The sequence below is a fragment of the Sprattus sprattus genome (assembly GCF_963457725.1).
Source record: "Sprattus sprattus genome assembly, chromosome: 2".
In the NCBI taxonomy this organism is placed as follows: Eukaryota; Metazoa; Chordata; class Actinopteri; order Clupeiformes; family Clupeidae; genus Sprattus; species Sprattus sprattus.
The window spans coordinates 19,653,989-19,676,827 of NC_137921.1; the positions used below are offsets into that span (position 1 = coordinate 19,653,989).

Here is a 22,839-nt window from a genome sequence, read left to right on the forward strand (position 1 = left end):
GTGTGTGTTTTTTAGCAGATTAGACAAGGGAGCAGGGCAGAACCACACACTGATGCTGTTAACAGGGTGAACTTAACAAGCTGAGAGAGAAAGCACTAACAAAGCCACTGAACAAGGCGGAGGAGGCTTCAGACACAGAAAAGGAGGAACAAACCATATTATTCATCCATCACTATGCTTCTAAAAAATATTTACAAGAGTGTTTGTGTTTATACAGGTAATGTTTGTTTGTTTTCTCTGCTAGTGATCTCAGTTGTTGTCAAATCTGTCCTTTTGTGCTGCCCTATGACCGGATCAAAAACATAACAGATCCAGAAACACTTTGCCAGATGTGTGGCATACAAGCCATTCCTTCAGGTATCCACACAAGTTTCATAAAAGGGGATTTTTATTCTCCTCTCCATGGCAACAAAGAAGAGAAAGGCTGGTGAGATGATTGTCCTGAAGGCTGCCCAGCTAGATGAAGGGTGTGTGTGTGTGTGTGTGTGTGTGTGTGTGTGTGTGTGTGTGTGTGTGTGTGTGTGTGTGTGTGTGTGTGTGTGTGTGTGTGTGTGTAATTTTTTTTAAACTTTTGGTTAAGGAAACATTGAAATAACCAAACAAATTAATACAGACAAATAACTGCCAAATCCTGGCCATCATACAAACTGGATGTGCTCAATTAATTAAACTAGACTAACAGACAACTGGATAAATCAGTCACACACACACACACACACACAGATGAATGTACACATATTTGGTAGCATTTCTGAACGGAACAACATTTTTATCTTGAAAAATGTCTTGATACGATAAGCCTCATGTCACAACCAAGAACCCATACGTGCCATAAACAAAATATACAGCTAATTAATGGTACTTTGACTGGCCGTAACCTTACACATATATATGCAGAGTACAACTATAAAGAGGACGAAGCTCTGAATATGTCTGCTTGTGTGTGTGTGTGTCTGAGAGTGTGTTTGTATCTTTACACACAGGGGGCAGTGTGGTTTTTGGACAAATGGTGCAGGGTCTGACTGTAGTATCTAAAGGTGGCCACAGGTTGGCAGTACAGCATCAGAGGAAAATAAAATCGCACTGCACGGTATTAAGTCTCTCTCTCTCTCTCTTTCTCTCTTTATCTCTCTCGCGCTCTCACACACACACACACACACACACACACACACACACACACACACACACACACACACACACACACACACACACACACACACACACACACACACACACACACACACATATTGCTACACTAATAAAGCTGCCTATAAGGGGTCTTGACTATACTGACACAAAAAATCACACTATTCAAGTCAAAGTATAACGAATTACAAAAAATAAAAAAAGGACCAAAGAAACACAACAATACAAAATATAACTACTGGATATGCAAAAGTCCTGGCAGAGTCAATTTACATAAAAACTGTTTATCTATGTGACAGTTACAGTCTATGAGTGAGTGTGTTTTTGTTTGTGTGTATGTGTGGGTGTGTGTGTGTGTGTGTATGTGTGTGTGTGTGTGTGTGTGTGTGTGTGTGTGTGTCTGTGTGTGTGTGTGTGTGTGTGTGTTTGTGTGCGTGGGCGTGTGCGTGTGTGTAAATGGTCAGAACTTGCTCTGCTTCAGCTTGTCAATGTGGTAACAGAGCTTGAGGGCTGGGCCTAGCTTCAGGCCAAGGTACTTCATGATCATATCACTCTTAAGTAGCAGCAGTGCATCACCGTCAATCTCCTATGAAACACACACAAACACACACACACACACACACACATACATAGACAGAAATAAGTGCACACAAACACTCTCACACAAATTCCAAATACACAAAAACGTGTAAATACAAACAGAATTAATATTGTATTTTAAAATTATTATTCATATTCATGTATAGTACACAAGAACAGCTGAGGAACATAAAATGTGTATGTGTGTGTGTGTGTGTGTGTGTGTGTGTGTGTGTGTGTGTGTGTGTGTGTGTGTGTGTGTATTTACATGTACATGTACATATGAGTGTGCCTACAGCAGTCTGTGAGCATATGTATGTGAGTGTGAATGTGTATGTGATTGTGTGTTTGAGAGTGTGTGTGTCTATAAGCGTGTTTGTTGGCACATGATTATGTATGGCTGTGTGTGAGTGAGAGTATGTGTGTCTATAAGCATGAGTGTTTGTGGGCAAACGTGTGTGTGTGTGTGTGTGTGTGTGTGTGTGTGTGTGTGTGTGTGTGTGTGTGTGTGTGTGTGTGTGTGTGTGTGTGCGCGTGCTGTACTCACATGCTTTCTGAACACCTCCGCATGCGGGCCCAGGGAGTGGGGGTCTGCGTCCTTGATGAACCACACCACCTCCTCCACCGTCCAGCTAGAGGGGTCCTTACTGGGCCGGGGCCTGGACTCAGACGGCTCCGGCACCGGGCTGTAGGCTGGGAGGGGGCCAACAAACTGTTACTACAATGATATATATATATAACTGTGTAAAGTGCTATGTACAACTGTGCACATGCGGGTTGATTCAAAATGTATCAGATATGTGTCACTTTTAAAAGAAGATGCAAAAAATTGGATATAGACAAAAAATGTAACTGTGCATCAAGACCTGCAGTGTTAATGCAGTGTGAATGCGGTGTAAATGCACTATAAATGCGGTATAAATGCAGTGTTAATGCAGTGTGAATGCGGTATAAATGCGGTATAAATGCAGTGTAAATGCAGTGTGAATGCAGTGTGAATGCAGTGTGAAGGCGGTATAAAAACAGTGTAATTGCAGCCTTTAACTGCTCATACTGCCCAGCACAAGTCACTTCCTACTTCCTGTTTGCTGAGCTCACCACTGATTTATTTATTTATTTATGTGTTACTTTTTGGACTTTTGGCCTTTAATCGAACAGGACTGTGGAAAGAGACAGGAAATGAGTGTAAGGGGAAGATTGGGAGAGGGATATTGGGAGTGGGATGGGGTTTGGAAATGACGGCGAGCTGGACTCCCACTCACGTCCCTGTGGGCATGAAGACCCCTTCACGGTCGGGAGGCTCCCCCTGCTGGGCTTACCACTTCTGTTTCCCTCCTGGAAACTGCTGGGGCTGGACGCCTGTCGACAGACGCCCCCCGAGTAGGCGGGCCCAGAGCGGAAGCCGTAGGCTGGTTTGGGGGGGTACGGCGACGTCATCGCCCCGAAGGCGGAGTCGCTGGGGTCAACCGAGTACCTCTTGCTGGAGTCGATGCCGTCGCCGTGGTAATCCTCGCGCATGGGAGAGTCAGCTTCGGGAGAAAAACAAAAACAAGGTAGAGTGGTCATGAACAGGAAGTGATGAAAAAAGGCAGGGTTTCTGAGCACATGAATGTAAACAGACTGGTATAAATGAAGAAAAAAAAAAAAACATTGCATTTTGGAGTGGATCTGACTTAGATGGTGTAGGCCCAAATTCAGTTTTGCTTCCACTAACACTGCCAGATACGGTATTTGCCCTTGGCGGACGTATGCGCTCTTTTTGGGTCTGTATAGTACCACCCACTAAATAACCATATTAGTTTATGATTGGGTTAATCAACTGCTATTTTTAACAATTTGTTTCAGAAAAGATTTATATTCCCTTCTTGATTGATGGCTTATGTATTGCCTCTGGGATTTCCTTATTGTTGAAGAGATTACCCATGGGATGTCTGGGCTCCATGTGTATCATACTGCCCCCCCCCCCCCCCCCCCGATCTAATAAGACATGACACTTATGAAGAGGCTCAAGGGGCAAATAAACTAAAGCAATCAGGCATCAGACACAAAACCCACACAAAATGGAAATATTGGAAATATTTCTATATTTATTTCTATGGCAACCCCAATGGTTAGTCATTTTGTGTGCTGCCGGGATTGGTGAAGATGAAAAATACCAAGAAACAAGACAAGCATACACACAAACACACCCGCCTGCATGCACACGCACACACATGCTCCCAAACACACACACACACACTTATTCACACACATCCGGGGTATGAGGTTAACACTCGGGAGGGAAGCGCATTAGCTCTAGGTGTGGGCTCCATTACCACAGAAACAGTAGTCAGGGGAACAAAGGAATGGGATTGCATCATATAATGCACTTCAGGCAAGCCAAGAAAACACAAACACACACAAAAATACTTACAAACAGAGACACACACACACACACACACACTTACACAGACATCATTCCTCTCACACTGGTAGTACAACTGAACACTATAAAACTTCAAAATATGCATTTTCTCCACATACTGGCCTTGGGCTGTCCGTCACCCAGCTTCTCTGCGTGAAAGGAGAGGGACGAGGAGGAGGAGGTGGAGGAGGACGACGAAGAGCCAGAGGAGGAGGGGGCGATGGGCTGGTCGCTGAAGAGGTTCTCACAGAGGAGACTGCGACAGAGCTTCTTTAGGAAGCGCAGCACGTAGCCGACGCTGTTCACCACCGGCAGACTCAACAGGTGCTGCTTACCGTCAAAGGTGGCTGTGGCAGCACACACACACACACAAACACACAAACACACACACACACACACACACGCACACACATGCACATAAACACACACACACAAACACACAAACACACACACACACACACACACACACGCACACACACACATGCACATAAACACACACACACACAAGCACAAACACACATAAGCACAAGCACACACATTAACAGACACACACACACACACACACACACACACACACACACACACACACACACACACACACACACACACACACACAAACACACACACGTTTGTATCTGGGTTAGTGAGCAACAACAAGCACGTTTATATCTGGGTTAGTGAGCAACTGTTGGTGTTTGTTTGAAAATAAGGAACTTTGCAAAAGGCTACTAATGCATATGCATTACATATAAGTGAATGGGTATGTGTGTAAAGGTGTGTATAGGTGTGTGTGTGTGTGTGTGTATATATATCTGAGTTCTTCTCTCTTCCGTACCCCTGTGTGCGCAGGGTAAATACATTCTTTTACTGGTAGGCAGTGTACATGTGTGTGTGTGTGTGTGTGTGTGTGTGTATTTACCTGAGATCTTCTCTCCTCCGTACCCCTGTGTGAGCAGGGTAAACACGGTCTTCTGCAGGTAGGCGCTGTCTATGCAGCCCTGGACCGCCTGCTGTAGCACCACCGAGGGTCGTGCCGGGCCTAGGTGGTCCGGCAGCTTCAGAACCTTCTGCCGATCCAGATTGGGTCCGGTGTTCACGTGCTTATTCACATAGATACACACTACAGAGAGACAGACAGAAAGAGAGAGATGTATTCAACATTAATACAGTGGGCTGTGTACAAATAAACAACAGTTATGTTCTGATTATGGGATTCCATGATGGGGATATTCTGGCACGACCCCACTCAGACTCTTCACCGCTAGGAATCACTCCGTGTTTGATAGACTTCACCCCTAGTAGTCGCTCCATGTTTGATAGACTTTAACAGTTGAATTGCACAACGTCAACATTCCATTCATTTAAAGCGAGAGCAGAATGGAAGGCAGCGGATTTTGAATGTTACTTTAGTAAGGCAAGGGAGCAAATGAAGTAGGGGGAATGTACCAAGTAACATGTCATGTAAAGACACTAGACTTAAACTGGCTGTAGGGTGACAATATGTGTTGCTTGGCAACATTTGACGCCGAACACTCCGGGTGGAACTGTTTATTTTGGAGCAGACCATGAATATTCAAATTCGAAATAGACTGAAGAAATCTGGTTTTGACTTAATCTGGTTTTATCAAAGTCAATTAGTTGGTAGAAGAACTGCTGTATGAAAGCACACATATAACATGTTAAAAGCAGTAATAGCAACAATCCAGAGAGAGAGGGAGAGTTTGGAAAAAGGGAAATAGAGAAGAGGGGGGAGGGTGTCAGAGGGTGTCAGAGAAGAGAGGAGAAAAATCAACACACAGAGAGGAGAGGAGAAAGCAAAGAGTGCAGGGAGGAGATGAAGTAGAAGAACGAAAAAAGAAAGAAGACCATTGAAGACATTGTAACCCTGGAACAAAAACTAAGACCTGAAATCTGAGGGGAAACAAATATTTGAGTCAAACAAATATCCGCATGTGGACCCAACTAAAGCCACAGAGGAACTCTTAAACACATGTCAACAAACAAACACCCAGGCATCGCCTGCTGCCTTGACCCCAGCTTGAACTTCCCTATTGGAGGAAAGGTCATGACCACTCCAGCTAATCACATGACCGTGTGTCGAAGGCTATGCTGACGTCCAAGGCCTCCTGTGATAAACTGCAGAACAAGAACTCCCACCAACAAGCGTGGGACAATTCAGCGGTATCTTATCATCCGCAGTGACCACTTACATGCCAGACGTACATAACAATATGCTTCACACACACACACACACACACACACACACACATACACACACACACACACACACACACACACACACACACACACACACACACACACACACACACACACACACCACAGACCTGTCAGATGGTGACAGGGAATCGATGGTGTGTGATCGGTCTTTGATGAAAGAGCAAGTGAGAGAGAGAGAGACAGAGAGAGAGAGAGGGAGAGGGAGAGAGATAAGAAAAGAAAAGAGAAGGAGCCTAAACGCCAGACAAGGAGTGTGTAAATAGAGTTTCGGGAAAGCTAGACACTTTCGATCTCTCCCATTTTGCTTCAAGGGCAGAAGGAGAGAGGTGTATGACAAGGAGGAAGGAGGAAGACAGAGAGAGTGAGAATGAGTGAGAAAGGAGGAGTGTGTTATTTTTATATGTATATATTATTATTACTGTTATTATTAACAGTAGTATAGTTATTGTGATTGATTAATGTATCTATCCATGTGTGTGTGTATGTATATATATATATATATTATATATGTCTGTACATGCTTTGACAACCCAAAAAGTCATTGAAATTAAAAATTGAAATTGAAAAAGTGATGAAAGACAGGGAAAGGGGGGTAGAGAGGAAAGAGAGAGAGGGGTGGAGCGTGTGTGTTGAAGAGATTCCACCATCCGTTCAGCCACAAATATGGATCCATCCATCCATCCGATACCCCATCTGGCTACTGACCATTCATACCCATGGCTCCAATATTTAGACTGACAAGCTGCAAATATTTGAGAACTAATTTGTAACAAGAGGGGAGGGGAGGAGCGAGAGAGAGGAAGAGAGAAGGAATGAGAGAGAGAAAGGGAGGGAGAGGGAGGGAATGAGGAAGGGAGAGGGGGGTGTTGTAAGAAAAAAGAGAAGAGATAGAAACATGACAAAAGGAATAGAACAAGAGAGTGAAGGAAAGTGATTGATGCATTTTTCATTTCAGGGATAAGAATCCAATCACAGATTCATGCCAATGTGAGAGATAGATAGAGAGAGAGAGAGAGAGAGAGAGAGAGAGAGAGAGAAAGAGAAAGAAAGAGAGTGAGAGAGGAGTGAGAGAGCAGATAGAGAGAGAGAGATAGAGAGCACAAGGACAAAAGGAGAAAATAAGAGAGCAAGAGGGAGCTGGCTGGGATGGATTTCCTCTGTAAAATAATGAAATGGAGAGCTGAATTAAAATAGAATTACTGATTAAATTCCAATGCCTGACAAGAACAGACAAAGAACTAAAGAACAAAAAAACTAAAACACTCACATAAAGAACACATATGAGAACATGAAAGTGTGAAGGAACCTACACAACCTTACCATCTTACTCCTGTCTCAGTTTCTTTCTCTTTCTCACACACACGCACGCACGCACGCACGCACGCACGCACGCACGCACGCACGCACGCACGCACGCACGCACGCACGCACGCACGCACGCACGCACGCACGCACGCACGCACGCACGCACGCACGCACGCACGCACGCACGCACGCACGCACGCACGCACCCACCCACACACACACACACACACACACACACACACACACACACACACACACACACACACACACACACACACACACACACACACACACACACACACACACACACACACACACCAAACACACACACACACACACACACTTACAGTCACACACACTCTTACTCTAATCCCTTCCCCCTACGTCTGGCTAATGTGTTGGCTTTTGTTTGACAGATGCCGGGGATCTCCTAACACACACACCAATGCCTGAAAAACGCATACACACGTCAAACACAAACGCTTGGCACATGCATATACTGTACCACACGTCTGCCAAAACATAGTGGTTCGAGTGGATGACTCCCAAATAACACACCATACACACTCAAGGCAAACACAAACACCAAAAACAAAAACACTCCTGTTCTCGTTCAAAATAGGTTTCACTTAAAAGAGTCAATCCAGGGCATGCACCCACGTGCAGGCACACACACACACAGACACACATTTTTCTGAAAACTATTTTATTAAAATAGGTTCATTCCAGCCTTAGGCAAGATGGCAGTCTGTCTTTAAAAACATCTTACACACACACACACACACAGACACAAACACGCACACACTAGGCACACACACAAACACACACAGACACATTGTAGATATGTTGTTAAACTGAGCGTGGTATGGTGTGTATGTGAGTGTCTGTGTGTGTGTGTGTGTTACATGTGAGTTTCTTTGGAATAGCTGAGTGTGGTTTGGTGTGTATTTGAGTGTGCGTGTGTGTGTGTGTGTGTGTGTGTGCGTGCGTGCGTGTGTGTGTGTGTTACCTGTGAGTATCTGTGGAGTAGCTGAGTGTGGTATAGGGTGTATGTGTGTGTGAGTGTGTGTGTGTTACCTGTGAGTATCTGTGGAGTAGCTGAGTGTGGTATAGGGTGTATGTGTGTGCCAGTGTGTGTGTGTTACCTGTGAGTATCTGTGGAGTAGCTGAGTGTGGTATAGTGTGTATGTGTGTGTGAGTGTGTGTGTGTGTGTGTGTGTGTGTGTGTGTGTGTGTGTGTGTGTGTGTGTGTGTGTGTGTGTGTGTGTGTGAGTGTGTGTGTGTTACCTGTGAGTATCTGTGGAGTAGCTGAGTGTGGTATAGGGTGTATGTGTGTGTGTGTGAGTGTGTTACCTGTGAGTATCTGTGGAGTAGCTGAGTGTGGTATAGGGTGTATGTGTGTGTGAGTGTGTGTGTGTTACCTGTGAGTATCTGTGGAGTAGCTGAGTGTGGTATAGGGTGTATGTGTGTGTGAGTGTGTGTGTGTTACCTGTGAGTATCTGTGGAGTAGCTGAGTGTGGTATAGGGTGTATGTGTGTGTGAGTGTGTGTGTGTTACCTGTGAGTATCTGTGGAGTAGCTGAGTGTGGTATAGGGTGTATGTGTGTGTGAGTGTGTGTGTGTTACCTGTGAGTATCTGTGGAGTAGCTGAGTGTGGTATGGTAGCAGCATCCTGGGGGATGGAGCTCATGTCAGGCTCTGGTGTGCTGCTGGGCGGAGAGATGGGTGTCATCACCATACGAGACTTCAGCTGGGGGGAGAGGGAAAAACACACACACACACAGAAACATACACACACACAAATACAGAAACACACACACACACACAAAGACAAAAACACACACACACAGACAAACAGGCAAGAACACAAAGAGTTCATTTATTTTCTTTCTTCTGAATGTTGCCTTGTGCTGTCTGTCTTGAAAGTCTGGCCAGCTAGACTAATGATAAGATCGCCAAATCAGTAACTATGTTCAAATCAGTCTACCACACACACACACAAACACACACAGCGGAGTTCTATCACATGCTCACACATGGCATCTATAGGCATACAAAAAAAACCCACAAACAGTACTTTTTCATTTGTTCACAACCTCTCTCTCTCTCTAACACACACACACACACACACACACACACACACACACACACACACACACACACACACACACACACACACCTTGAAGCCAGGTTTTCTACCCCTCTTCTTGGGCACTTTAATGGGAGGGAGGGGCTCTGGGTAGCGGCTCTGGAACTCCAGCTTCCTGATTGGTGGACGGCCTCTTTTCCGTCCCGGAACCTTTGTACCAGGGGGCGGGAGGAAGGAGGGGCTTATCACCCCCGGTGACTGCATCTCTCCACCCCCTGACTGTGCTGACACTGCTGGAATACTCATCGGAGCTGAAGGAGGGAGAGTGAGAGAGAGAGAGAGAGAGATGAAGAGGAGTGAGAGAGGATGGGAAGGAGAGAGATAAGGAGAGAGAGAGAGAGGGGAGAGGGAGAGAATGGGAGGGAGAGGGAGAATGGGGGTAAGGGAGAGAGAGAGGGAGAGAAAGAGAGGGAGGTGGGAGATAGGAAGAGGAAGATAGAAGTTGGGTGAGATGGGAGAAAAGCAGCAAAAGACAGAGGGAGTGAGAAAGTGAAAAGGAGAGGAGGAGAGAGATGATAGAGAAGGTGCCACAAAGAGGGAGGGAGAGATTGAGAGAGAAAGTTTACATAAGGTCATTAGTGGGCAAGGAAGTTAACAATTGATGATCAATGATTTTTCACTGCTGAAGCTTACTGATCTCAAACATTCCCTTCTTTTTGGTCACCTAAACATCCACAACTCATTCTGAAGAGGCAAACGGATTAATTTCCTCCCCAAATATTACTAACTGTGTTTGACAGCTAGTGGTAGTTTTTCCGGACAGACCACACTCTGCCCACATCAATAGCAGATCCATACATCATGTGGACAGCCTTGCCTAGTTGAGTGTAATTGTTAGATGTCCAGCCACATTACATAGACATCGACCATCGATTAAGCCCTCAGCAGCATTTCCTCCCTGACCTCACAGGTCATGTGATGTGTACAGGGGTCATTTGCAGGTTGGGCAAAAGTGATCACTTGAGTGTCAATTTCTACCTCTGAGTCGTGCTATGGAGTCGTGCTCTTTACAGTTGCCGATGTCATGGTGTGTGTGTGTGTGTGTGGGGGGTGGGGGGGCTACATAGTAAATAGGCTGGGTGGCTATTGGGAATGACAAGTGTGTTTATCTGTCCTTCTCATGACCATATACCAAACAAATAATTTGAAAGATGTTCTGCATGCTGTTGCTTTGGCATAATTGTCTGGAGGCAAACTTGGTCAAATGTGAACTACATGTGTGGGAATGATCATATCCAACCCAGGCACTCCCAGAAGATGGAGGACGAAGGAGGACTTGGCTAAAAGCGCGGTGAAATGTCGAAGTCATGGGTGGGTCTCAGCAGAAACCCCCCCGGAGGCGTAGCCACATTGGCGTTCATCGTTTTAACTTGCTTCTAATCCTCAATGTCAGTGAGTTGGCACCAGATCGCAAATTCTCATGACACCAGTGCCAAAGTTACATCATGCCATGCGAGACTATACCAAACCTTATACACCCACGTTATCGAGCTCTTGACTCTGCCTGACAGTTACACTACTACAACTACTTACAATATCTTTGCTCTCTTCAAATTCCTCGATCAAAAATTCCACCATTAGTGACCCCACTAAGCACTAGGCTAGATCTCCCTTAATATCTGGGCATCTGGTGATTAGAGATACCAAATCCAGCCAGTAGGTAACAATATCTCTTACGAGAATAAAAGAATTAGCATTATTAAGAACAGGTAAAACTCCTTTCTTCTAGGAGAGCAGGGGCCAGGTATGGTATTAAATCATTGATTAATGTGGAATATATGTCTTCGCCAAACAACTTTATCTATCACAGGTATTTTTAGTGAAATATCCTGCCTTCTACACTAGTGGAAAAGCCATCGCTTTTACTGTATCAGCTTATGCTATTACGGATTCCTAGGGTGCAGTGTATAGAGTGGGTAGCAGGTTTATATTTGAACACAGTGGGTGTGGATAGTGTATAATTACCCCTGTTGTGAAATAAAGACTCAAACATACACACACACACACACACACACTGAGAGAGAGGGGGGAGAGAGAAAGAGAGAGGGAGAGAAACAGAGAGAGAGCTAGAGGGTGTAACATTTGATACTACTGTCTGAGCATGAAAGTGTAATATATTCCAAGACATACAGGACATACACACACTACAGAACTGAGTTTAGTCGACCATTTCATACTGTAGTGTATACAGACAGCAAGCACATCCTGCCACAAGCATTTACAAACATCCAATCACTCACACACACACACAGTATACAGCAGATGTCATGTGTCCATTTATTTTTTAAACTAGGCTGACATTGTTCCACACCCCTGTGTGTGTGTGTGTGTGTGTGTGTGTGTGTGTGTGTGTGTGTGTGTGTGTGTGTGTGTGTGTGTGTGTGTGTGTGTGTGTGTGTGTGTGTGTGTGTGTGTTGTGTGTACAGTGAGTCCACCACACCAGCATAAAAAAACCTACTATCACTCTCACAAAAGAGCCACACAGCATTGCATAAAACATAGACAGAGTTAGAAAAACCTGATGGGTGAAAACAGCATAGAGGCAGAGAGAGAGAGAGAAAGAGAGAGCGAGAGAGAGAGAGGGAGGAAGGGAGAAAGAGGGGAGATGCATATTTGTCATGCCAATAAAACTTACTGAATTGAATCAAGAGAGAAAGAGTGTGTGTGAGTAAGTGAGAAAGAGAGAGAGAGAGAGAGAGAGAGAGAGAGAGAAAGCGAGAGACCTATCGCAGTGCTCTACTCAAAACAGCACAGCCACATGCAGCATCTTCCCCGCAGCTCCGCTCTGCACCCGTCCCTCTCCGCCCAGCACCCTCCCCCAACTCTCTCTTCTCCCTCACTCTCGCTGTCTGTGCTCCCCCTCCCCCTCCGGCTGCCGTGCCAACTCTCATCCATCCATCTATCTAACATCACGGGAATCCCAGACAGTTGGCCTTAAAGACCACAAGCCAAGGGCCGACGGGTTCACCCCCGGACTCGGCTTACGGTGAAGGATTTTCGTATGAGACCAACACAAAGACCGATGCTACACCCGTTTCCCTCTCTGATCTTAACCCGGCTGTTGCTCGATTTTGACAGTTCACATTCACACTCAGGTCTTACTCTTCTGCTGTTGCAAACTACACTGTCGTTTCGAAAATCCTAACAACGTTTGTTTTTTGAAGACTTTCCTAACCTGAACTGTTTGTAAACCATCTCTGTATTTTCGCGGATACGGCTTATCTCTGACGGCAGGATCGCTACTCCATGGCTAACAGCTGCCGACCAACTACGAAGCCTTGTCGGCAAAAAATATTAGGGCCCCTTTAAGTTCTCTCTGTGTTTGTGTGTAGGCACTACGCTAGTGTATGTGTGCGTGTACGAATGTGTGTGTCCATGTAAATATGCAGAGTTGTTGCCTTGCGTGACGCGCTTCTTCCCCTTTTGCTAAAATCTCGCTGCTGCTGCAGAAGAGAAAGCGAAACAGAACCGCTGGCGTGATAACCATGACCAAATCCACTCACACAAGCCTACCATTCAAACGGCGTCGGAGAAGGGGTTGTGTTTTGTAAAGCTTTCGCTCGAAGTTTTCCTTTCTGCTCGCTGTCAATCCGCCAGAAAATACTCCCGTGCCTATACCGTTCGTCGACCGGCCTCGTCTCCGCGCTTCCGAAAAACCCGGCAGCCCCGAAGCTTTCCAGCGCGTGCCCGCAGGTGGGGCGCGCTCCCAAGAACTACCACCCCTCCCCTTCTCACCCTTCCGTTGTCATGACAACAAGCCTCCCTAACATCCCTCTGCTGCTACCCTCTCATAGTACTGAAATCTTTTTATAAACGTTATTTTGAAATATTCACTGTCCCACAGCCATTTGGCAATGAAATGACTAAAGTAATGTCTCAGTCAACAGCTTAGATTTTGGACATGAATAAATTCACTATGCCAAAATTAGCCAGACACATTCAAAATACGAATATAGCATGATGTGTTTATATTTGCAATTAATGATGGAATAATTAAATAACAGTACTATTGATAAACAGTCACACACACAGAGTCACACACACACACGCATACACACACACACACACACACACACACACAGTACGGCTGGCATAGTCAGATATCTCTGGTTGCACAATATTACCTGAAAACACTGATATTCCGAGACGAATACAGTGCCAGCAGGACACAGCCCAGTGAGAGTTCCTGCTCAGTCAGCATCTGTGACACTACTATTTACTAAATATTACTGAAAACATGTAAGCCCTCACAGATGTGCTTCAAGTGGAATAGCAAGATGAATTTCACGCAACAGAAAGTTAAAGCGCTTCCGGACTGAAAGTAGTGGAATGAGGTAGAGATTGCAAACTTGCACTAGAGGGGGGAAATGCACACCGCCATCATGAGGGGTGTTCCAGATGGTAGGCACGGCCCTTCACAGTCTCAGTTTGCCCCGCTGGATTAAGAGCTGAAACCTGATCAGAAAAGCGGAGTTCTTCCTTAGAACCTATTGTAATATCATAGCTGTTAGATTGGAGGTGGATATTTAACTAAAGTTGTGCAGAACTCTACATCCCTTTGAATTCATTCCATGTTGAGTAATAGAGTGACATGTGTGGGACATTGGTGGGTCTGCATACTGAGCAAGATGGTAGATAAGCCAGGAAGAACAGTTCAGTAGAATTCAACCCAGATAGCAGTTAACTCTGGACTGAATCTTTTCCAGTTGCAGTGGATTGCTGCCATGCTGGAGTCATGCAGGATTTCTTCCTGTTAGCAGAAGTGCTATGCTAAGCACCCCTCTATGATACAAATGAATATGAGACATTGCACCCACAAACATGTCATGTTTATACGTCCTGACTAAGAACAGTTCAAATCAGTATCTGTTATAATGTAATAACTCCAGCACATCAGATCAAAAAGCATAGCATTAGTGCTTGAGACAAATAGAAATTGAGACATATATTTATATCCTAATATATTTGCATTGCAAAGGAAGGTTTGGTTAAAGAAATGTCATGTTTTCAGTCATGTTTGGTTGAAGTCAAAGCAGAGAAAGCAACCAATTAGCTAGTAACCGTTAGCACACCTTGACTGGTCATTTTTTAAATGTCATTCACAGTTTGAGGCAGATTCCGTCATGTCAACACAGGTTTCCCTTATGTTCAGTACTAATAGTGATAGTAATCATTCTATGCATTTGAGTGGGGTTTCTTATTATTCCGGGTTATGGTGTGTGGCCTTTTTGGTCAGTAGATGTGGCTGACAGTGAGATGTTTCACTGCCTCACATACAGTATTTGTTCTGACAAGATTAATTTCACTATCATCTTTCCATGTATGCATCTGGGTGAGTAATAATGCCTGCTGCCCTGTGTGTTATTACAGTGTGTGGCAGAGGTTAATCTAACAAAGCTAGCTGAGCATTGTGGCTATTGTAATGGTGTCTGGCATGAAAGTTCAGGACTGGTTAGATTGCCTGCATTATTGCTGGCTTTTGTATCAAAATATCTCTTTCTAGCACCTGCCATCTCCATCATTGAAAAATAACGTCAACCATTCATGCCCTACAAACTAAATGTGACCCATAGGATAATCTCAGAAAACCTCTGTCCCACTGACTTTTTGAGTCCGACATTAGTATTACATTTCTATCTGCAATACAAAGCAAAGGCAGTACCTTCATTCTAAGTTATCAACAGATGAAAAATATATACTTTTGTTTATAGAAAATGTATATTCTATTGAATATTATTATAATATTTTAATAAACATGAATTTCATTTAAAATGTATATTTTTAGTCTGCATCAATATAGTTGTTGTGACTGTATAGTTTATTCGATATTGAGTGCTAGCATGCATGCATGATCAGACGTCTGTGGGATGGAGAATCCCTGTGAGGATCACTGCTTTGACCCACTGGCCCTATCAGACACCCACTCAGCAGGGCAGCTGTCTGGCTCTCAAGCCCTCTGGACCAGCCCAGATCTGGGCCCAGAGCCAGAGGCCATGAGCCAGAGGTCACTGAGACGGGGGTTTAAGATGTATGAGATCTCTTTAGAGCTTCTATTTACACAGAATGTATGCAGAAATGTGTAGGTGTGTGGAGTTGCATGTTGCACAACACATACAGTAGGCCTACTACAGCGGTAAGACACCATCACATAAACAGAAACACAGACACACACACACAAGTGCAAATGTTTATGAACACAACACAGAGAATGAATAAACTCTTGGTCCCTCTCATAGACACACACACAGACACACACACACACACACACAGACACACACATACATACACACACAAACACACACACATGCACACTCGCACACATTTTCTGCCCTCCTTTGTTCCACACCCTTTGAAGACTGCAAGGCATTTTAATACCTTCTGAAATGCAGAATCTAGTTGATACCAGGCTTGTGCACATACACACACACACCAACGGGGAGTTACCTTTTCCATTCAGAGAAAGAAAGCACTATGAAGGAGGGGTATAAGCGATGAGTCATAACACTCTCTCCACAAACGCTCACTCTCTCACACACACACACACACACACACACACACACACTTGGGAAGCATCCAAAGTATACAGAGGGAGGGGCTGTAGGGGAATTTGCCACCACGATGGGAGCAGCTGTGAGGCATGGTAACTCAACCAACACAGACAGACAGACACACACACACACACACACTGTCATATACGGACACACATATGTAGACAAAAACATACTCACACACACACATATAAACAGACACACACAAAGAGACAAACACATACTCACAGTCACATACACACATACATACTTGAACAGGCACAAGCATATAGAAACATTAACAAAAAAGAAAACAAAAAGAACAGTCACAGACATGCACAGTGCAAATCTGTTGAAACACACAGGAAATAAAAACCAAACAACACACACTCCTCGGTACCGACAGGAGCCCAGACCAACCCAGTTCTTTATACGGATCATATTAGTCCCACACTCCCGTGTCTTCAACTCTTTATAAATACTCCGTTAATTACCAGTGTATGATAGGAGCCAGGCAGAAGAGGAACCCTAAAGAAGGCATCTTAACGCAGACTAGAAGGAGAGTCTGGGATTGATATGACCTAGATCTGGAGTCCGAAAAAAGATTTTAGAATAAAGATAGAGCGATGAAATCAACTTGTTGACAACTGACGATCTTAGGTCTCAAAGTGATTCCTCCGCCCCAAGCCCCACCCTTACAAACAGTGAACATGGAAGTGGTTGCACGTTTGCTGCTCTTGCTCCAACTTAATCCTCTATGTCTTAACCCAGATAGAAAAGGAGTCTGGAGTCGGCCTTGCCTGCATGTGACCCAGATCTGGTGCTGATGTGGCCCAGTTCTGCTCGGCATGTATCCGGCATCCAGCTCTGACCCCTAGGCAGCCATTATGTGGCTTGGTACAACCAGACACAAATTACTTTGTGAATACACAGGGTGTGGCTACACCCCAATGGGGATTGTTTCCAGTCGTTGCATCTTACGGGGAATAGACTTCTGGCTAATTTTTGGACCGGAAACTATTAGACCAGCCTTTAATCAATTGGCTATTTCACAACTAACAGTGCAAGCTGACATATTAGCTTTTTCCCAGCTCCACTGGCAATAAGTTAACAATGTTTTTACCCTTGATGTTTTTACCCTTGACAACTGTTTGTATCGCCTTGTCTAGCTCTAGCACTGCCACCATTGTTGTAACTGTATTTCAAACAACACTTCACTTCATATCACTCAGGCACCCCACTAGTCACTGATTGGAGGCCACTCAAAGTGGCCAAGCAATCCATCTTGCAAACATAGTTTCCTGACCATAATCACAGCGACAACCAAGCCAGGCTAGCCACTGTGTGGAAAGGAATGCAACTCTCTTTCGCTAGTGTCTCTCCCATAGATGGGGTTTTAGTTTTCCATGTTTGTGGGAATATGTACCATGGTTTTACTGTTTTTAAATGGCTTTGGCTATTCTACTTATATAGCAGGCTATTGTGCTTATGTAGGCTATTGTGCTTATATACCGTAGGCAACTGTGCTTATACATCAGGCTATTGTATTGATATAGGCTAGTGTTCTTATGTAGGCTACTGCGCTTATACAGCAGGCTATTGTATTTATATAGGCTAGTGTTCTTATATATGCTATTGTGCTTATAAAGGCATTTAATCATTTTTTACTTCTTACTTATTTGCAAAGCTAATCTTTTTACTTATTTTCAAAGCTAGTTCATCAGTTTGTTTGTTTAATACCGTAAGCCTAAAATCACTCTCTCAGTCAGCACATCAAATTTAACTGACTTCATAATTGTATAACTAATACTCTTTAGTTTAAGGGAAAAAACAAACAAACAGCAAACAGCATCTAGCAAACAGCCAGATACAAATCAAACAGCTGCCAGTGCAAATCACACAGCAGTGGGGAGAACGATAAGCTATTTCACTAGAAAAACTAAAAACCTAAAGCTGCCAGACGTGTTCAAATATACCACCTCTTGATCTCGTCCACCTCAAAGTCATTTTCTCCATCATGCTGCATCTGCAAATTACATATTTGTTAGTTAAGTTGGTGTGCTGAGGTGACAGCATTTAGAATTATGCTGTGATTCTGATTGGTTGAGCGGCCTTGAGAGAGAAAGTTCTGGAAAGGTGTACCGTGCCATGTCGTTGACGATGAAGGTGGAATCCATTATAGTACAGTGTAGGTAAACACACACAGAGGCACACAAGCAAAGGCACACACACACACACACACACACACACACACACACACACACACACACACACACACACACACACACACACACACACATACACACACAGAAAGTGACCAGACACACACACACACACAAATGTGCACATACACACACACACACACACACAGACACAGACACATACACAAAAACACTTTAAAGTAATCAGGGGAATTGATTAAACACAGTGTTGCCATGACAACACTCCCCACCAATGTGATAGTGGAGCCGAAAAAAGAAAACCAGGCTTGTCACTCGGGATAGTTCAAATAGAATTACAGTCTGAGGCACAGAGAAGGGTGGACCCACACACACACACAATCTTTCTCTCTCACAAACACATACATATACACACCCACACACACACTCTCTCTCTGACACACACATTATTTCTCTCTCTCTGTCTCTCTTTCACACACACACACACACGCGCACACACACATACACATAAAAGCACTCTTTAGGACACAAACTTTAGGTATTCAGGTAGGAGATTACTTCTATGTATTGCACAAACTGATCGTAATCAGCACCAGGGGACTCTGCCCAGTTTTCCCTCCATCCCTCTTTCTATCCCTGTCATCCCTTCATCCTCCTCATCATCTCTCTAGTCCTAAAATTACACCCTCCCTCGGCCCTCCTCTTCTCTCCCTTCTGCGGCCCTACGGGGTCCTAAGAGGGACATAAATCATCACTTCATTAAAACCAGTTGATTAATCTGCAGCTCTATCTCAATCAGCACGCTCCAATTATCTGGCAGCCAATCAGATGACAAGAGGCAGCCAGGGTGTGTGTGTGTGTGTGTGTGTGTGTGAGAGAGAGAGAGGGAGAGAAGGAAAGAGAAAGAGAAATTCATGTCAGATTCTATTGTGAATATTGTGCAGAATACGATGTATGGAATAAAGGGTAGCAAGCTGCATGCTCATGTGTGTTTGTGTGTGTGTGGTGTGTGGTGTGTGGTGTGTGGTGTGTGGTGTGTGCCTGAGTGTCTGTGTGTGTATGCAAAACATTTTAAAGTTGAAACTGATGACTGTAAATTGAACATATTTGTTAATGGAACAGTTTCATTTCTACTGAATTATCAATCTTTAAAGTATTACAACAATTTAGTTCAGCTGAGAGACAAAATATATATGTTCTCCATATATATATATATATATATGTATCCATGGCACATTAACTGTCCCTTTGTATTGTCAAATCTAGTAATCAATGTTTAGCATAAGCATTAGGCAGTCGCATAGTCATTACACACTCACACACCAGCATACAAATGACTGCAGATTTACAGTTAGCAGAGATCTTATCGCTTTCATTTAAATTCTACAGATAAGACCTTATTACACACGAGTTACCACAAACACCTCAAGGAAGACACATTTAGACACACACACACACTGAAATTAATTTATCTGTGAAAAACTATAGGTCACTCAAGGGTAAATTACATGAACCAGTACACCCACACACGCACGCATACACACATGCACACACACCCTCCATATGTGTATATATATATATATATATATATATATATATATATATATATATCCATAAATAAATATATAGTATTGGTTCAGTAGTTAGTTTTTTGCCTCCATCAGTCACATGGTTTCACTGCAGTATCAGATTTCCTTCGTCTGTTGCCATGGCTACAGCTAAGCTCTGGTGTAAATAATTTGCTATTGTTTGTGCAGAATATTGCATCGATTAGAATGTTCCTTACATGGCCACACCCGGGTAAGTTTGAGGTGTTGGCTCAGCAAACACAGCCACTGTACAACAGAGGGATTGTCTTCATGTCTAAACACGTCCTCTCTTTCTGAAGTGCCATCCTTAGGAATAAGTGTAAATGTGTGTGTGTGTGTGTGTGTGTATGTGTGTGTGTGTGTCTGTGTGTGAGTGTGTGTGTGTGTGTGTGTGTGTGTGTGAGTGTGTGTGTGTGTGTGTGTGTGTATGTGTGTGAGTCAGTGATGCGCGGGCTGATCCAAAATGAGCGGTCACCCGACGAGTCATCAAAAAAATATTTGTAATTATATTCGGGTCGCATTCGGTCGAGCCGGTGAAAATAAATAAATAAATAAAAAACTCCTGACGAAACGTTTGTATTTAATTATATTGTAAACATACATTTTATAAAAGACAAATTAGACATCATTGACTGCATGACAACTGGCAGTAAGGGAGATGGAGTCGGTTAGGGAGAAGTTAAAGAAAGGAGAGTGGAAACTCAAAAAACACGAGAATCGTGGGAAACATTTGCAGAGGTGATTGATAAAGATGACATTAGTGCCGGCTACGTTATGTGCACTTCGTGCGATACACTGTACAAGTTCGACAGCCACAAAGTCGGCACGACCAACATGGCCCGTCACAAATGCGGCACCGGTAAGCCATTTAGTATAGCCTAGGTTAGGCCTACCTGTTTGACGTGAATAACTTTTTTGGAAATATGTTATTCCTGCCTTTGTGTTTGGGAGGGTTTCAACGGAGCATCCACTTTGACGGAAATCCTTATTAACTTTTGCATGAAAGCTGCGGGATGAAAACAATAGGCATAGGCCAAACTAATAATGCTGGTTCCCCACGCCAAACAGCTGAGCATTTAACGTCATTGTACACGTTTAATGCGATATCTGTAGGCCTACTGGGTTTTGCATAACCAAATACCGCTAGCTAAACAACAGCATAAATAACTGTTTTTTTATTTTTGTAATAATAATAATAATAAGCGGATCGGTAAGCGGGGCGGGTACAACATTCTAATAATTCATATTTTCGGTCGAGTTGCGGTCGAGTTAGTTGAAAACGCCTGGCGGTCGTGGGTCATTTAGACACGTGCCCGCTTATCACTGGTGTGTGTGTGTCTGTGTGTCTGTGTGTGTCTGTGTGTGTGTGTGTGTGTGTGTGTGTGTGTGTGTGTGTGTGTGTGTTTGTGTCTGTCCTTCTACTCTCAATACATCAGAAAGAGAAACACGCTAAAAAACAGGCCCATATGTTTGACACACTTTCTGTAACTCTTCACTTACATCCAACCCAACGGGCTGCATACCACTTTCAACCTACCGACCGGTTGACCTAGTCGCTAGCTTCCTCCAAAGTATCTCCCTCCTTCCCCAAAAGTCTGTCTCTGTCATTTGTCACTTGCAAAAACTTTAAACTTGACTGCACGCTTTTTTTCTCTTTTTGTTCTCGTTTTATTGTGCACAGGAGTTTGTGATGACTGGATGTTAAATGCTACTGATAACAGCTGGTAACTTTGGTGAGGAAAGGCCATTTCTGACTCGACAGAGGGAGAGAGAGAGAAAGAAAGAGAGAGAGAGAGAGAGAGAAAGAAAGAGAGAGAAAGAGAGAGAGAGAGAGAGAGTGGATAGAGCTCTATATACACACAGACTAAGATATAGTATCTATAGCTATAGAGATGAAAGATATTTCTACATATGGAGATTATAGAGACTGGAACTCACTCTCTGAACACAGGGGTGGAGTCTGACTTCTTAGTCTTCTCCCACTAGACTCCGCCTCTTTATTCATGTCCACCAATTGCCAGCAGCCCCTCCCCTTGTCGTCATGGTGATTCAGTCGAAGGCGGAGTCTGACGCTCTGCACACCCAAAATGTTCGGTATCCAGGAGTCCGTAGAATCTTCTAGATTCCTCCCTCTGCGTCTCATTCCCACTCCACAGAGCACAGCAGAACACACATCACACTGCAAAACATACACAGGGTACACACTCATTATGCACATCTTACTATCAAGCATACCCAAGACACACACACATACTTTCCAGTATACTATAAAAACACATCAAAATCATGTATTGAATTAACTCTGCAGAACACACTGTATAAAATGAATTAATCACATCACACTGAATGCCTTAGCGAGCGTCAATACATTTGGTTGGATAAGCCAGATCCTCAGATACTTCTCTCTTTAGGACCCAGATGCTTCCTGTCTACCATTCACCTGGTCCATCTGTATAATATGGGTCCATCACAGCTCCGCATAATAGCCCCAAATCATTTATTCCTGTCAGAGCTAATGGAGGTATAACTGAGTCTCAAGACGTGATAGGGATGAGATTACCTGAGTCTCCGAATGAGACGCAAATGAGACTGTCCAATGCAAATGAGCTGACTGCGCTACAGCAACTGTCACTGCAACAGATGAACTGCCAATCAAGCAAGAGTGGGGTGCAGATGACTTTTAAGAAGAAGAAGAACAGGAAGAAGGAGAAGAGGAAGAAGAA

General features: G+C 43.9%; 1 protein-coding gene across 1 annotated transcript; it reads right to left on the bottom strand.

Annotated features, from left to right (window-relative positions):
* Window positions 1-1,606: 1,606 nt before the first annotated feature.
* On the bottom strand, window positions 1,607-22,259 carry scml4 (Scm polycomb group protein like 4; the record flags this gene model as incomplete). Its single annotated transcript, XM_080832325.1, has 8 exons — window positions 1,607-1,732; window positions 2,273-2,418; window positions 3,045-3,254; window positions 4,249-4,476; window positions 5,049-5,249; window positions 9,298-9,421; window positions 9,851-10,071; window positions 22,055-22,259. 8 exons carry the CDS (start codon window positions 22,257-22,259, stop codon window positions 1,607-1,609), a joined length of 1,461 nt encoding a protein of 486 aa, XP_080688451.1.
* Between the last annotated feature and the right edge of the window lie 580 nt (window positions 22,260-22,839).